General features: G+C 40.0%; 1 protein-coding gene across 1 annotated transcript in view; it reads left to right on the forward strand.

The window, feature by feature from the left end:
• Positions 1 to 13,947, forward strand: part of LOC128381425 (testican-2-like) — a 39,142-nt gene extending 25,195 nt beyond the window's left edge. The window contains exons 4-11 of the mRNA XM_053341437.1: positions 4,015 to 4,129; positions 7,886 to 7,994; positions 8,526 to 8,640; positions 9,344 to 9,463; positions 9,610 to 9,828; positions 11,883 to 11,945; positions 12,887 to 13,024; positions 13,802 to 13,947. Coding sequence (XP_053197412.1) covers positions 4,015 to 4,129; positions 7,886 to 7,994; positions 8,526 to 8,640; positions 9,344 to 9,463; positions 9,610 to 9,828; positions 11,883 to 11,945; positions 12,887 to 13,024; positions 13,802 to 13,947 — 1,025 coding nt within the window. The remainder of the gene's footprint in view (positions 1 to 4,014; positions 4,130 to 7,885; positions 7,995 to 8,525; positions 8,641 to 9,343; positions 9,464 to 9,609; positions 9,829 to 11,882; positions 11,946 to 12,886; positions 13,025 to 13,801) is intronic.
• Positions 13,948 to 17,006: the final 3,059 nt, after the last annotated feature.

Raw genomic sequence — 17,006 nt, forward strand, 5'->3', positions numbered from 1 at the left:
TGCACAGTTTAAACAAATATGATGTAATGTGAGATTTAGCAGTTTTTTTAACCTTTAGACAAAGCCAAGCTAGCTGTTTCATCCTGATTTCAGTTTTTATGCTAAGCTATTTTAACTGCTTTAATATCTCGGGGGATGATAGTGGCAGTGAAAGTGGTATCAACCTTCTCTGTCATTCTAAGAAATCAAAAAAGCGGAAAAAAATGCATTTCCCAAACATGTGGAACTATTCCTTGAAACACATTTTCCCATCATTTCGGACCTTTTCATTAAATCTATACATCTAATACATCTAAATCTAAACATATTAAGATTGCCTTTATTACTATTCTAGTTTTTCTAGGAATTCTCTCAAAAAGTTACAGTCACCACCAGCTGATCATAAAAATGTTCTGTGATTTAACTAACCTAAAGAAAAATGTAAGGCCTTGGTGTGGGTGTGTGCTTTGTGAATGCTGTCTTGTTTTATTTGATTCTTCCTCACATATGCATGGCTCACTGCCTGGCTCACTGCATGGCTCACTGCACCTCCTGTAGCTGTGGTTTCTGTGTAAGTAAATGGCAGGTAGTGACTGCTCAGTGGCCAAAAAATAATAAAATGGTACAGAAGAAAGATGAAATTACACCACACAAAAAAATACAGTGTTTGGTTCCTTGCACCCATAAAGGTTTATGGTCCTTGACTTGAACCTGCATTAAAGCAATGAAATATTAAACCTCATACTCTGATAGCAACCACCAACAAAATATACAGTGACAGTCTCTGTAATATAAACCTGAAGAAAGCCGGACTAAAAACTTGAATGATGAGTTTCACTGAAGATAACTGTGATCCACTGAGGCAGACGGAAAATATGAGATGTCTTCACTTTCTTTATTGCCGAGAAATAGTCAAAATTATATGTATGGCAACAGTTAATGTCTTCAATCAAAAAAGGAGCAGAAGACAAATGAATTCTCAGTCTGGATATTAGTCAGCCAGTGGGGTTAAATCATGACAGTGCAGAATACCTGAACAGATGAAAGGAATAAAAGTCAAGTGGTCACAAAATCTTATGGAATGACTGTTTCGAGTTTATGAGCTATCAGCACTGCCAGAAACCAGCTATCTGTCTTTGAGATTCTCTGCTGAGCCTAAATGCTACGTCTTGTATTTTTATGAGTTTCTACCCCAGTGTGAAGTGTAAGATAAACTGATTTGTAAATCAATTAAGATGGCATTATGCCAGTCGCCTCTCACTGATCCTAATGCCTTTTGCGTCTGACTATTTACCAGTTGTTGCCTTTGATGTGGGTCAAACATTTTTGGGAGCTGCCGGCTTATTTTTACATCAGTACAGCTGAAATCCTGGTTTACTTCAGGGTTAGTGTCTGATTTATGAACCTCTATTGCTCCATGTACTTCACACAGCAGAGGGTTTCATTCTTCTGTCCTGCTGTGAAGTAAAAAAAAAAACGGAAGGGGGGGGTTGTTCATATTGTAAGTCACACATTTTATTAAAGGCATAAACATCTTGTGATGAACCATCTTGTTTTCAAGGGGGTCCAAATATAAAGAAAATATAGTACATAAAGCAAAACAACCCACGTAGACCTACACATAACCAGAAAAAAGCTCTCCGAAGCCTAGCCACTTCCACACCCACGGATTTCCCCCAAAATGCCAAAATATGTACAGTAAATGTACATATTCCCATACTAAGCTCTATACCTACATTTGTATGTACCTACATATAAGAGATACATTATTTCCATATTCAAGTTTAATTAGAAGCAAAAGAGGCAAGAGTAGGTTGTTTGAAGATAAGTAAAGAGGTGTCTCAAAGAAATTAAAAGAGGTGAACTGGGCAAGTTGTTCCAGAGAGATGAAGCTTTGAATTTAAATGTGCATTTCCCAATTTCTTTAAAGATTCTACAGTGGGAAGAAGAAACAGTAGGAAGAAAAAAGGACACTCAGTATGCCGTAGACATACAATAATTATCAAATTATTTTCTTTCTTCTATCAACTATTTAAATTCCTCCACTTTCTCAAGTGGTGTCCCATCGATAAGAAATGAAATGACCAATCATTGCTAAAATGCAAAGAATTAGGTCTAGTGCCAAACAATATACTACAGTATAAGACTTCTTATTTACTAGAAGTTTGTTAAAAGAAAACAATTACTGAGTGGCATCAACATCAGACTGTAATGTACATTGAATTTGTGGGATGTCAGGCTTGGGCAAGTAAATCACAGTATCATCTGCATATAATCCGATATGACAATCAGAACAGATTTTTGGGAGATCATTAATAAAAATGAGGAATAGCAATGGCTCTAGAGATGAACATTGAAGTAACATCTTTTTCCATAAGCATACAATCTGTATGCAGATGACTGTCCTGAGAAGAGATCAAGATTTGAATTGAACCCAAGTAAAGAATACTATGAAAGACTAATAGCAAATAGTTTGCCGAGGAGAAGGCAGCGAACCCTGAATCCAACTAGAAAGAACTCAGAGGACATACTTCCACCAAGGCTGAACAGTCTTCTGAATTTATTATTGTTAATAATAGAATATGTTTTAAATTTGTTATGACAAAATTGTGGAAATATTAAAATGTCTTGTGATTTTTAAGAGTAACTATTTTTATAGTTTAATAATCCTGTTTGTTCTGACAACTAGTACTGCAGTGAAAAAAATAAAGTTTTGACTTCCGCTATGGTTTTCGGAGAGAACCCTATGTGGCCAAATCATGAAGTAACATAGAGAGATGCCTTTGCTATACTTGAAGATAAACCACTAGGGTTAGGGTTAGGGTTAGGGTTAGGTTACCAAAGACATAACTTCTCTATTAACACTGTGAACAAAAAAGCTGGTTGAACGCAAGTTAGCTTGGAAGTGGAGCAGGACTTTGGTTCTTTGCAAACTCTACCAGTATAGTCTCTTGCTTGGTTTTATCATAGCACAAAAACAACACAGGCACACAGCCTCCTTTTTGGACTCCCAAGTGTTGTCTTTTCATTCACTGATTCCACAAAACTCATCTGTTCCCTCATATTTTCCTCCTGTAGCATCAAAGTATCACCTAGTCGCCAGATTTGCAGGGATCTGGCTGGCAGCCACTTCGTCTGTTGACCATGTTCACGACAAAGCAGCTGCTCAAAGCTGAATCGAGATTTCACAGCTTAAATTTTACTCAGCGTCCACCACTTGCTACTCACTCTTAAATTTAAAAAATGTAAGTGCCTGTGAGTTTTCAGAGGCCTCTCCGGCAAGGCAGTAAATGGACAGAGACAGTGTGACATCCAGTTTTAGATGGCAATGACCACAGACTGAAGAAGGTGGAGGACACACAGCTATTTCCATCTCAGTCTATCACTGGGAAAGAAGTTGACATTGAACCATTCAACTCACGGAAGATAGAGAGGAATACTGGTGTTGGGGAAAATAAGAGAACATGGGAGACAAAGATGGAGTGCTTGTGTTTGTGTGTAAGAGAGAAAAGGCATGCCGGGGAGAGACAGTGATAAGTTGACATGGGGGAAGTGAGATGTGACAAGCCGAGAGAAAGAGATGCTCAATCAGGGCTGTCAGGTTTTCTTGCAATCAGAGACAGCTGCTGGAGACTGCTGGCAGTACTACGATGGGCTGCCTCACTAATGACAGCTAGGCGTCCATGTTTTCAGCAGTGCTGACTATAAAATCAATGGACTCATTTGTGCATACTGTTCATCCCACATTTCATGATTTTTATTGCATATGTCTGTATAAAAGATCATTTTAAACTATATAAATATACAGAATTTGATTATACAGCAGATAAAATAGTTGCCTTGTTTTTTCTTCTTGTCAGTATGTGCTATCAATCTGTTGAACAAATGCTCCATGTCAAAAGACAAATAAAAAACAGCCAGAAGCTGTGTTGTGTTTTTTTCTCGTGGAGGTGGCAAAACTAGAGAATTAAAGCAAAACACCCCAACTGTGATTGACACCTCTGGATTTTTAATGCTCTTGTTTTCTGTTTGCAGCCGTGGACACCACCAAGGACCCGTGCCAGAATGTGAAGTGCAGCCGCCATAAGGTGTGTGTCGCTCAGGGCTACCAGAGGGCCATGTGTGTCAATCGCAAGAAACTGGAGCACAGGTAGGTGGAGTTTCAGTCCTGAAATCAGATGGTGACTTGCTTCATGTTTTCAAGGCATGTCACCACTGTTTAAAAGATTTTTACATGGACGGGACAGACATTTCTGTGACGCTGGTGTCAACAGCCATTAGCTGTGTGCCAGTTAAAAGCTTTTCAGTGTCTAGTTGGAGAGCTATTGATTAAACTTGGTAACAGGGCCAGAGAGTGTCATGAGCCAGGAGTGATATCATTTCAGCTGCAACACTCACACTGAGCAATGACTAATTAACTGTGTGGTTGGAAGGTGGTAAAACCCAACAGAGACCGTTATAACAGCCATGCTACAATCACACACATGAGGAAGAGAATTTAAAACAAGGGTACATACCTCATGATTTATTAATGCATAACTATTACATGACTCATCATCGTCTAATGCATGATGAATCAGTGAACTCCTGTGACTCAGTATTAATTAATAATGAAGCCACTATTGCTCAGTTTAATTACTTAAAACTACATGGATCAGCAGTTTGTGAACTCATACATATGTGTAGTGAAACCAGACTCAAATTAAAAATATGATTAAATCAGGTGAAAACTGGCAAAAGTTAGACTGCTAAGTGCGGTTGATAAAAGCAAAATAGTTTTTTTATTTTTGTCCATAGCATGAACCACTGAACTGCCTAAACAACAGAAACTGGCTAAAGAGGCTTTGATCGGCTTCCTTGGCCATATGGTGTATTAATGTATGGTGTATCTGCATTTGAATTGCAGTTCACACATATGGTATACTTACAATCTGACCAACACTGACTTAAGGGTTTGGTGAAATCTAGGCTTACTCTGTGTTTGCGTCATATCGTACACATCATGAATACAAGCACATCAGAAGGAAAAATCGCTTGTGTTAGACTGTCTATTTGAAATATGGACAGCCGTGTTATCTCCCACTTGGCAAGAAGAACTGCACAAGTGTTAACAGCCCAGTGCCAAAATGTTCAAATCATTACTGTGGTTCAAGTAAATAAATATGATTCAAATACAATTTCTCATACTACGAGCTTTAATACTATTGATTCTGATATTTTCACCAGGTCTACCAGGTCCTGTTCTTTGAGGCTTTCCTCTAACCTCAAATCTGCTGAAACTAAGATTTCTTCAGGGGTTCCACAAGGGCCAATTCTTGAACATTTCCTTTTTCATTTCTACATGCTCCCTCTTGGCAACATTATAAAGAAACATAATAAATAATATTATTCATATGAATGATACACAACTGCTCTGTCTTCTGAAGAACCATAATATCAACTACTGGATGCCAAAAAAATGGTAACAGCTAAATAAAGACAAGGCTGAGATATGTGTGTAGGCTAAAAGAATGGTAAATGAAATGTGTTCACACCTAGAGTCAATGTCTCTGGAGCACAGTGAGCAAGTCAGGAGTTATTTATTATCTTAGCTCTGAATGTCACGTCAGTAACAAACCGGGACAACTTTTTATCTTTTGTAAAAAATCAAGAGCCAGAGGAATTAAAGCTCAAGATTACTGTGAGAAGCTGCTTCATGCCTTCATCTCAGCCAGGTTAGATTACAGCTAACAAACAATAAGAAGACTCCAGTGCATTCAGTCCTCACATGGTACATGCAAAAATGAATACATTACTCAAAAGGTTTAAAGGATAAGGCAATTTTCTATGTTTTTCTCATTGTCAACTAATCTCATGTGCAGAGCCAAACCAACAATGAATTTATCCTACTTACAAGTATTGTGTATAAATCCAAAACCTAATATATCATATTCCTCTGTGCTGTAGCTAAAAAAACCATGTCACTGAGCCACACTGCTGCACTGGGTGACATGTTCCTTGGCCCTGAGGGCAATGGCTGCGGTAGTCTGTTTAGAAACGGCTCCAAAGAGTACTAACAGCGATCACATTGTCAGTCTCAGGAGAGAAGTTGTGTGTATGTGAGACTGACGGTTCTTTATGCAGCTCTGTTTACAGAACTTTGCTAGCTTATTGTGCGTATCACAACCTCTGAAGTTCTTTGAGAAATGTCTAATGTAGAACATGTTTCAGCAATATAGAAATTCACCAGCTTTAACCTTTAACTCAGATTTTAGGTGAGCATAGAGACATTCTCCTATAAGCAGATCAATGCAAAGACAGATTTCTAGACATCATTCTGCACAGCTCAAACATCCATCTGAATGAAAGAACAACATGCAAAACACATTGGTGGGGGACTTTAATACTGTATAAATGAAATGGTCTACTTGACTTCTCATGTCCAAAATGATACTTCACTCAACTTTCGATGCTGATAATGGGGCGACTTCAAAAACCATGATGCAGACTAATCGGAGGAAGTGGAAGCAGACGAGGGAGGAGAGCAGGCTGAAACCATAACAACAGATTACAGTACATTACTCTATGCTTTTGGCCATTTAATATGGTGTAATACAGGGGTTTATGTCTGTGTTGCAAATGGCCCTCCTTTCACATATGTCTTTTAGTTTTCTCTGTTAAACCTCACTAAAAAGCATTTATCTTTTCCCTCACCCATTCATTCCATTTTGACTGAAAAACAAATGAGCAGGGTCGCAGTCTGAAAAGAATTAATGGAGTGAATTATTACTACGTGCAAAGTCTATCTGCAGCGACAGGCATTTATCTTTTTCAATAAAGTGCTTCATTTACAGTCACTCTAGAGATGAGAGAGACTCTGCCGAATAATGGGTAATAAGCACGGCTGCAGCCACGCTAAACCATCCTAGCATCATTATGTAAAAGCCTCAGAAGTCGTACTGCAGAGCCTGATGCTTGTGCTCACTGAACATGAAGTCAATCACCATGCGAGAGGCAAGCAAGCAAGGAGAATTTTTATGAAGCTGTGCATCCAGATATTAGCAGGCAGATTATGGCTTTCTGGTAACTGTGATTAGAATTGTCCTGTTTTGTTATACAGATGAAAAATAGAGTGATATAAATGATACTGAGTTGTAATAAAAAACATCTTGTTAGACAGGATTTGTAGCTCTGTATTTGACATTCTTTGGCCAGCTTGCTCAAATTACAAGACAGTTAACCCTAGTGCTTTACAGCCATGCAGGTATTTTTGGTTGTATACACTCAGGATGTTAGATATCTGCCTTTTGATATTTATGTTCCCAACTGAACACACTGAAGTGCTCACAGCATTGAAAAATAAGATTAAAAAAATTCAACAGAAGCAAGTCTTCCCCAAAACAGCGTGTCCCATTCTATTACACTATATTCATTTTGCAGACTCCTCCATCCAAAGTGACTTACATTCAGTGCATTTAAACTTGATAGGGACAAGAGCTAGCTGTCACCAAGAATTGGGAGTGCATCTTGCTCAAATAAGCAACTAAAAGCATTTTCGGTGCTACAGTACAAATGCTTAGGTTTGCTTTAAGAAATGAGACATAAATAAGTCGGATTGTCGAGATATAGTCTGAAAGGTGAGATTTCAGCCAGCAGCAGAAAATGTGCAGCGACTCTGATGTCCTGGTTTCAGTAAGCAGTTCAATCCACCATCATGAGGTGCAAACAAGCATTTGGCTTACTCTGTCAACAGTTCACTAGGACTACTTTCTACCAGAGAAATAGTTCCTATGAATACTATTATTATTTATTTTCACCTCTATTGTATAAGGGTGGCAAGTGCTATTGCAGAGGAAATGAAAGTATCTGCATGGCTAGATACTACTAGAGAGTGAGAAAATGTTATTTCAAGTCTTTTTTTTTTCAGAGTCAAACAGTCGGGGCAGCTGGAGGCCCATGACAGCAGCTGCAAGCCTTGTCCTGTGGCTGCCTCCTCACCTGTATGTGGCTCTGATGGACACAACTATGCCTCTGAGGTAAAAGAGAAATATTCTACACCAGCTTCTCTCTTTGAAAGTATTCACTGCTACTACTTTTTACCTAGATAAATGTTCTTTTGCTTTATGACTTGATTCTGCCACCATAAAATTCCTGAAAAGAAATGGAAAACTGCCTGTGTCATCGTTTTCAATAATGAGCAGAGTCCAGTCAAGTGCTGTTTCCTGCTGCGCTGACATATACGTGGGCATCGCAGTTCATCACTGCGGACAAGTGCGCCAGCTTGACGTGGCTGTATGATTAATGACTGACGTTGTTTTGAGCTGCATCACTGTACACCGGCCACTGCCAGGACTCGTTATTGATTTATGTATAGTTTTTAATTTTGACCTTGCATGAGAAGGCAGCGGAAAATGACAGCTCATTCTTGCTGCCTTTCTCTAAGTGCAGTGTCTCATCTGAATGAGCAATCTCTTTTTTCTGCGGTCACCCCCATAAATATTTTAACTGCATCCGTGCCTCTCTCTCTCTCTCTCTCGCTCTCTCTCTCTCGCTGTTTCTCCCTACAGTGTAAGCTGGAGCAGCAGGCCTGCCTCGCAGGCAAAGAACTGAGCGTGATGTGCGCAGGATTTTGCCCCTGCGCCACAGCCTCCGTTACACTCACAAATACTGACGCAAAACGTGGCAAGTGCTTTTTTATTCACTGTAATTTTAGGATTCACACCTTCCTTTCTGCATGACTGTCATCCCTTTTATGAGTCAAGGTTTCAAAAGAAAAAAAAAGAAAGAAGTTATACTGTAGTCAGGACTCCAATTTTCTCACAGAACCTATCAACCCAATGCTCGATGTTTGGGATCAATACTCACCAATTTCAGAGATTACATTTACCCAAATATCCCCCATGTGGTTAAACTGCTCCTTCAATCATGTAGTAATTAATTATTTAGAGTGTACACTATCTATCATTGCAGCCAAACAGTATTGATTGTGCAGGCTCTTGGGCACGTGAAAATGCCAATTGATCAAAGGGATGAAATGTTACTCCTGTTTTTCATCTGTAGCATGGGATAAGTGCTCAGCCTGAAACTGAAAGTGGATTTCTATTGGATAACAGCGCTTTGCTGTGGTGGAGTTAATTGCAAAATAATGTTTTGTTTGATTACTAGATCATACACTTATAAATCACAGTATGAAAACCCAACAGTGCACCTCAGCAGCCTTATAGTGAGGGAAACCTCTGCCTGTGGTTCTGTTCACTGTACATCAATGAGAACAATATGAAGCCGGGCTGAGCACCTGCGCGCCTTTTAGGCAGGTGAGTCAGATTGCTGCGATAGTGTGTGCCAGGTTTTTTTTAATGCCAGGATTCCCTTTTTGCTCCCTCAGAGAGCTGCACAGGCCAGGACCTGGCAGACCTTGGTGACAGGCTGAGAGACTGGTTCCAACTCCTTCACGGAAATGCAAAGCAGAATAACTCTGGCAAGCTTGGATCTGGCACTGCTTCAGGTTAGAAACTCACAAAGCTACTTTATTGTCTGCTACTTTCACACTTACAACTCAATTGTCCATGCAATAAAATGTAGTGCAGACAGGAAAAACATTAAAAATGAAAGAGAGATATACTAAACTACATTGCAAATTATTTCTGACAGCCTTGGACAAGAGCCTGGTAGCCAGCTGCAAGGACTCCATCGGCTGGATGTTCTCGAAGCTGGATACCAACAGTGACCTGTATCTGGACCAAGCTGAGCTGGCTGCCATTAACCTGGACAAGTACGAGGTCTGCATTCGGCCCTTCTTCAACTCCTGCGATAGCTACAAGGATGGGAAGGTCTCGACAGCGGAATGGTGCCTCTGCTTCTGGAGGGAAAGTGAGTGGAAGGAGCTGGAGAGCTGACAAAGTCTATTACCAGACTCATTCTAAATGTGTGAATTAAAATCAAGATTACATCACAGGAAAAAAGAGGGTATGCATTGACGAGCCAGGTTAGCTGTTTCCTCTTGCTTCCGGTCTTTATGCTAAGCTAATCGCACAGTGGCTTTAGTCTCATATGTTTCACACAGCTATGAGGGTACTATTGATGCTCTAACCTAACCTCCCCACTAGAAAGTGCATAGCGCGCACTTCTCAGAATGTCAAACTACTCCTTTAAGTAAGTCTGACAGCCAACAAACACCTATTTTAAAGCAGGATTTGCTGCTCAATCAAAATCAGAGGATTATCTGGTGGTTCTTTTCCCTTCAGACTTCAGTAGTCTGTACAACCTTGACTTGCTAAAATTCTCCATTCATCCACTTTCCATCACTTATCCAGGCCCATAGAGTACTCCTAGACATGATTAGCAGTTCTCCTGCTCTGCTGAAAAAAATCTGGGAAAGAAATCTTTTAATTGACTCATCTGACAGTTTGCCAAAATCTGTTTCTGACCAAATTGAAAGTCTGTCTCTATGGCCACACCTAGTAGTCATTTCAAGTCCACAATAAAAACAGACATTCCCTGATTTAAGCAAAAAACCTTTGGTCACAACTGCACAATGATCCACAACCAAGATGCAGGGAAAATTGAAAAACGGACGGAGGAATCTCAACAAATAATCCTCACTGCATGCTTGGTTTTACTCGGTCTATCCGTTGGCGCACACGACAGCCAACTCACAGCTGATGACTTTGAATTCAATTTCCGTCTCTTTGGACTATGATGTTGTGGTACTAGGTGTATTTATGGACTGCCTTATACTCGCACATGGTGTTTGCTATGGACAATCTATGAGTAGCACAGAAGTCCAATACCAAATCAATACTCAAGCAGTCAGCCCCCTCCAGGTTTCTCCCAGGAGAGGTGGCGCCCTCTGTAGGACCTCTACACACTCTTTACTAGTGCTTTGAGTTATTTTTACAAGCTTGTAAAACTTCCTTTCATCTTTGTGCTGTAGATGTTTAATTGAATTTTGAAATATAGGTTAAGATCTGGCTTAATTTGATTATTTTGACACTAAGATAGACATACTTTAGTTCTGTTTTTTGAAAGCGTGTCATTTGTTCTGTGAAGACAGATAAATGACGCGGTGACGCAGAGAATTTCCATAACAAGGAATTCCTCAGTTAGTTAAGAGAAATGTCAAATCATGCAAGGAATTAATCTAAAGATACCTAGTACCTAATACCTTGTGCATTAATTTGAAAATGAAGCTTACTTTAAAAGTTATATTTCTGATATTCATGTACAGTTAAGGTGTTGTAAAATGTGAAATGATCTGGTGCCCCCATGTCTTGCACATGTGCACCATGTGCACCATTTGACATTTACTAAACAAATACGGGATTTCCCTGGCAGTAACCTCATTTGCACGCTGATTATCTGATTGATCAGGCATTTAACCTGCATGCAATAGATTACGCCAACTGCCCAATCAATTTTTCATTACAAGCAGGTGACTACCCCGCACTAGCCCATTAAATAATAATGGTATCATGATAATAATTGGGATGCATACTGCAGAAATGATTACTGACTTGCCAGTGTAACATTTTTTTCCCTTTGCGACTTCACAGTGAAGTCCAAGGAACTGAAAATGCCCTGTGAATTAATCTAGTCGGACATATTGCTGTGACAATCTACAAATACTGGCAAAGGTTTATCGCCTTGGGCGTCAAGATAAAGTGTCTTTCTCTTCTTTGATTCTATTTCTATCTCTCCTAGAGCTTCAGCTTGTTTCCTTGTTATTCTCAGACTACAAATATGTTCTTTCACCTGAGCTCTTGACAATCGATCAGGCCCTGAGGAAATGAAATATAAGATTTAAACAAATCAATACGGGCAAAAAAAAAATGTAATTATGAAGAGCATTGATTGAGATAAAGTTCAGTGAGCGCAGTTTTTAAGTACTGCCTGTCATCACTTTTCTTGTTTGATTCTTTTCATAGAGCCACCGTGCCTTGCCGAGCTGGAGAGGATCCAAGTGCAGGAGGTGGCCAAGAAGAAGCCTGGTAAATACATTTGTCATGACATAACTGTAGAATTCAAGATATATTTGAAGATCTTTTTTCATTCACCTACACCTTACACCTATGAAAGTACACCTTTCAGGCAGCAAAGTACCACTGACTCACTTCAGATCCTATTAAAGCAACACCACGCCACGTAGTCAGCCATGAGCTGTACGTTCTCTGTGGCGTGTGCCCCACACTCGCTCCAGGTCTCTGGGTGTAATTACGTTACAAGGCGCCTAGAGCAGCCGACGAGAATCTGTAGGAGGCTCATTAAAGAGATCACAAGCACACAGCTAGGATTAGGCCCTAATCAGGCTGGGGGGGATTAGAGGGCAGCGCTGGCTTTGGGAAAGAGCAAGGCTAACGCGTCCATTTGGCTCCCTGAGAAACGTCACGCTATCTACCCAGCATGCTCAACATGCTGCTTTTCCCTCTTGAGCTCCAAACCAAGAGATATGTTCTTCCATTTTTGAAGCCCAGTTGTCTCATTCCTAGTGTTTTCTCTGGTTTTCACAGGGGGGCGGGAAGGTTTTGATGCTTGTTAGAGAACTTTGCTTCACAATGAATGTGAAGTTGCAGTTCGGTTTGACAAGAGTGTCCTGAGGGAGGCTGGAACAGTGGAGTGCTGTCACCAAGGCTGTCACTACATTTTTACATGCCACTCTCACAGCATAAAGAAACACACCATGCCAACATTACTGTGTGAAATCACATCCACCAGCATATGCGTGGTTGTATAAAGTGTCTCTGTGGTATTCCCTGCCAAAAAGCTGCCTCTCTATCCTGACTGATGGTCTTATCAAAGGTTCACTAAGGCGTGCTGGCATTCCCGTTTATGTCGCACTCATCTCAGGCAACAGCATGAGTCGGCAATGTGTGTTGAGGGTACAAATATTTAACAAATAGATATGTGTATGTGTTTGTATGCATCCTCGCAGGAATGTACATTCCCAGCTGCGACGAGGACGGCTACTACAGGAAAGTGCAGTGTGATCAGAGCCGAGGTGAGTGCTGGTGCGTTGACCAGCATGGTGGAGAGATGATGGGCACCAGAATCCATGGCAACCCTGACTGCGGTAAGATATTTCTTTCACTCTGCACTAGTTTTTGTCTGTGATTGGGTCCATGACGTTGTATTTTCTCAAAAGAAGAAAGAAATCTGTTTTCATGTATCCTTCCCTCCTACAATTGAATGTTTGAGTTTCACTGTGCAGAATGATGTATGTGCAAGACTTTGACACTAGGAGGCTGTTTTCACGTTTATCTTCTCTGTGCTCACTGAAACTTAGTTTTTAAGGGGAGGGCCTACTATTATGATTTGTGGCATCTTAACTAGTTTGGAAGTCATTTGTGATCCAAGATTCAATTGACACAAGTGGGATGTGAAAACTTGAAACTGAAAGCTGATTTTTTATGGAAAAATGGTTGTAATATTCTTATTTCATTTGCAGGTTTTGCACTTTTAAAAGTTTTTAGGAGTCAAAAATAGATAGAAATCATTTTAGAAGATAAACAAATGTTTTTTTCCATTATCAATTATGCTCCTTTAATTGTTCTTTTGAGTAATTAATTCTATAAAATGTCAAAAAATGGTGAACCATACACACAAGTTCTCCAGAGCCCAAGATACAATTTTCATATTGCTGTTTTTTTATCCATCCAACGGCCCAAAATCCAAAAAGAAGAAAGGAAAAGCAGGAAAATTCACGCTTGAGAACTTGGAAACAATTAATTATTGGCACTTTGCTAGATAATTTACCAAAGCAGTTAATTATCAAATTTGTTTTTAATTAATTTTCTATGTCTATGGACTTTAATTAAAAATGATTCCTTGTGTATTTTTCTATGGCCAGATGAAGTGGCTGGATATTCTGGAGATTTTGGGAGTGGAGTGGGCTGGGAGGATGAAGAGGAGAAGGAGGCAGAAGATAATGGGGAAGAGGCGGAAGAGGAGGAAGAAGAGGAGGGTGAGGCAGACGATGGCGGGTACATCTGGTAGAACTGTCTGACCCAGACGCGGAGAGCCAAATCACAGCTGCTGGCCTGAAAATCGACAGGGATGGCTCTCCTAACAGCAAAAGATTTTGGGATCAGGCTGGGGAGGCATGGAATTGTGTATCATCCTGGTGGGATATGGTGCTGGGCAGGTCCGGTGATGAGACAATGACCAGTTTTTGTCTTAGATATGTGTAATTGCTTCATTCTCGTCTCTGTTTTTTGAGCAACGGAGCTTTTGTTTTGCCGTCCTGAAAAACAGGACCCACTGACTACTGCGCCATAGGTAGCTAAAGTCCATCAGAGTTCCTATCTTGTCTGACCGCCATCTATGCATATAGAGATTACTGGTAATTTTGTATTGTGAAAAATTGCTTGAGTATTAGAGCCGCCGTCCCACTGGAATGACTAGAGATCCAAATTTAAAGGAATTTTTTGGCATTTTGGGAGAAACGCTTTCTTTTCACCCCTCTGACTCTCAGCAAGATAGCAAATAAGCATACATCTTAAAATGTTGAACTATTCCTTTAAGGCAGTTTAGTGCAATGAGGTTAAGTATTTCAAAACTGATTCTGTATATAAATCCAGTGTAAATGATCTTAGAGAATTTCAGGTTTCAAGCTACCTTTATGATAAAGGTGTACCACAGCTCCTAGCAGTTTTTAAGGATAGAAGTGACTATACAGGACCTCCAGTTTGATTATTTTTATTGAAAACTTGTAGAATGTACTTTAATGACCCAAACTACACCTACAGTAGAAACCACTAGTCGTTCCCCTCTGCTAACTCTCGATTCATGTCAAAGAATGTGCCACGACTATGTTTTATTTTGAGTTTGCAACTTGGAAAAAAAGAATTGTATTTTGTGTTTATATGAAGAAAAAAAAAATGTGTGCATTACTTGAAGTTCTGTGTGTATACTTGAATTCACATTGTAATTTTTTTTTTTCTATGAGAATATTGTTGCGATGTCTTCATTCATGCTATCGGTAGATCAGACATTTGGTTGTTTTTAGTATTGCATGTTAGTAAATAAGAATGTACTTCTAGGCTGAGCACTTTACTAATAAAGGCACTGGAGCCAAGCTGTATGCCGCCTTCAGTCTTTTCCAACTATTTCAGGGGTGAAAATGGTTCATCCAGGGAGATATTGTGTTGAATCTGTGGCTAATGTGCCACCAAGTCTTTTCAAGTCACCAAGTATTTTTGCAGTTATCCTGCTAGATGCTTAGGTGCCTGCGGGGGAAATAAAATGTATTTGTAAGATAATGGCAGGTTGATTTTACTCTGTGTGGGCAGCAGTGCTCAGCTTGTTACCTCAGCAGATCCATATTTTAAAATTTAGAGTTAAAATGAACATACATGAGTCTACCCTGTTCTCGGTAACACTCCAACATACCTTACATGAAGTGTGCTACTCGAGAAACATAAGCTAGGCATGTAAATAGGAATATTTTTTGGCTCAGAATGACTTTCTTATGGCCTTTAGGTGCCCCACCTGGTGTGTGAATCACTGATTACTGAAGGTTGTCACAGCTAAGGCCCATTACAGCCACCATCATACGTGATTGTGTTTAACAAGGCATGAACAAAATACAATTTCATCATTGTTCACAATCAGAGAACTTCGAGGGAATAAAAACAAGCTACAGAGTCTCCTCTCAGTTGGGTCTCTTACAAGCAAATGGTGATAATTGCTGAGATATTTTGGTGCTCAGCTGACACCTCATGCTAGAAGAACAGATTACAGCAGCAGTTGGCTGCCAAATGGTGTACTGTACCACACAGTGACCACAATGTAGAAACAGCATTGTCATAGGGCATATTGATGATAAAATCTGCAATTTGACTGTCGAAAATATCATTCTGAATGGATATGTATGAGTTGAATCCTTTTCCTAAGTGAAATTAGCTATACTACTATATTCTTAGTTAACCCTCCTGTTGTCCTCGAGTCAAGGAAGGAAGGAAGGGAGGGAGGAAGGAAGGAAGAAGGAAGGAAAGGAGGGAGGAAGGGAGGGAGGGAGGAAGAAGGAAGGAAAGGAGGGAGGAAGGAAGGAAGGGAGGAAAGGAAAGATGGAAGGAAGAAAGGCAGGAAAGAAGGACCGAGGAAAGAAAGAGAGAAGGAGGGAGGGAGGTAAGAAGGAAGGGAGGAAGGAATAAGGAAGGAAAGGAGGGAAGGAAGGAAAGGAGGGAGGAAGGAAGGAAGGGAGGAAAGGAAAGAAGAAAGAAGGAAGGAAAGGAGGGAAGAAGGAAGGAAGGAAAGAAAGGGGGATGGAGGAAGTACAGACGGAAGGAAGGAAGGAAGGGAGGAAAGAAGAATAAGACGGGGTCAATTTGACCCGGGAGGACGACACAAGGGTTAAATTACTGATGCATCCACCATACATGTTATAACATCAGGGCAAAATAAACCCAGACTTGAAAAATTCAAGGTTTTTAATCTGTCAGATCAGTTGAAAGATTACACGCTCCTCTACACTGTGAATAAATACTAACTCTTCAGATAAAGACTAAAATATACTGTGTCATTGAGCTGAAACAAGATGAATCCCCAGAAAGGCTGACGTTCTAGATATACATGATTTCTACCCAACAACAGACATATTTTATCATAGATTTAAAAGTGGACACATTGCATATCTGAGATCTTCATGCAGGGAGTCCCACATGCTGAGAGGTCTGGACAACAACAGATCTCAGGCTGCGATCATACCCATAAAGGAGAAACTCATAATAATCTGGTCCCTTCTATTGGAATACGTTAAAAGCCTGGCAGTAATGCTCTGAGCTATTTTTACTATTATATTACAATATGGCATACTACAATGATTAAGTCTGGAAATGAAAGCGCTGCATCATCAAATCTCAGTGATGATATCTAGTTGAACAAAACCTGATTGCGCTACTTGAGAATCAAGCCTGAATCAAAATGACTCCAAGATGGCAGCCCTCTGGCATCACATCTGTTTTTCATAGCTAATGTCAAGAGAACACAATTTGATATACAAACTAATCCATTTCCAGGTTTCTGTGTAAGACTTTGAATTTCTATAAAAGGTT

This window comes from Scomber japonicus, chromosome 20 (genome assembly GCF_027409825.1).
Source record: "Scomber japonicus isolate fScoJap1 chromosome 20, fScoJap1.pri, whole genome shotgun sequence".
Classification (NCBI taxonomy): domain Eukaryota; kingdom Metazoa; phylum Chordata; class Actinopteri; order Scombriformes; family Scombridae; genus Scomber; species Scomber japonicus.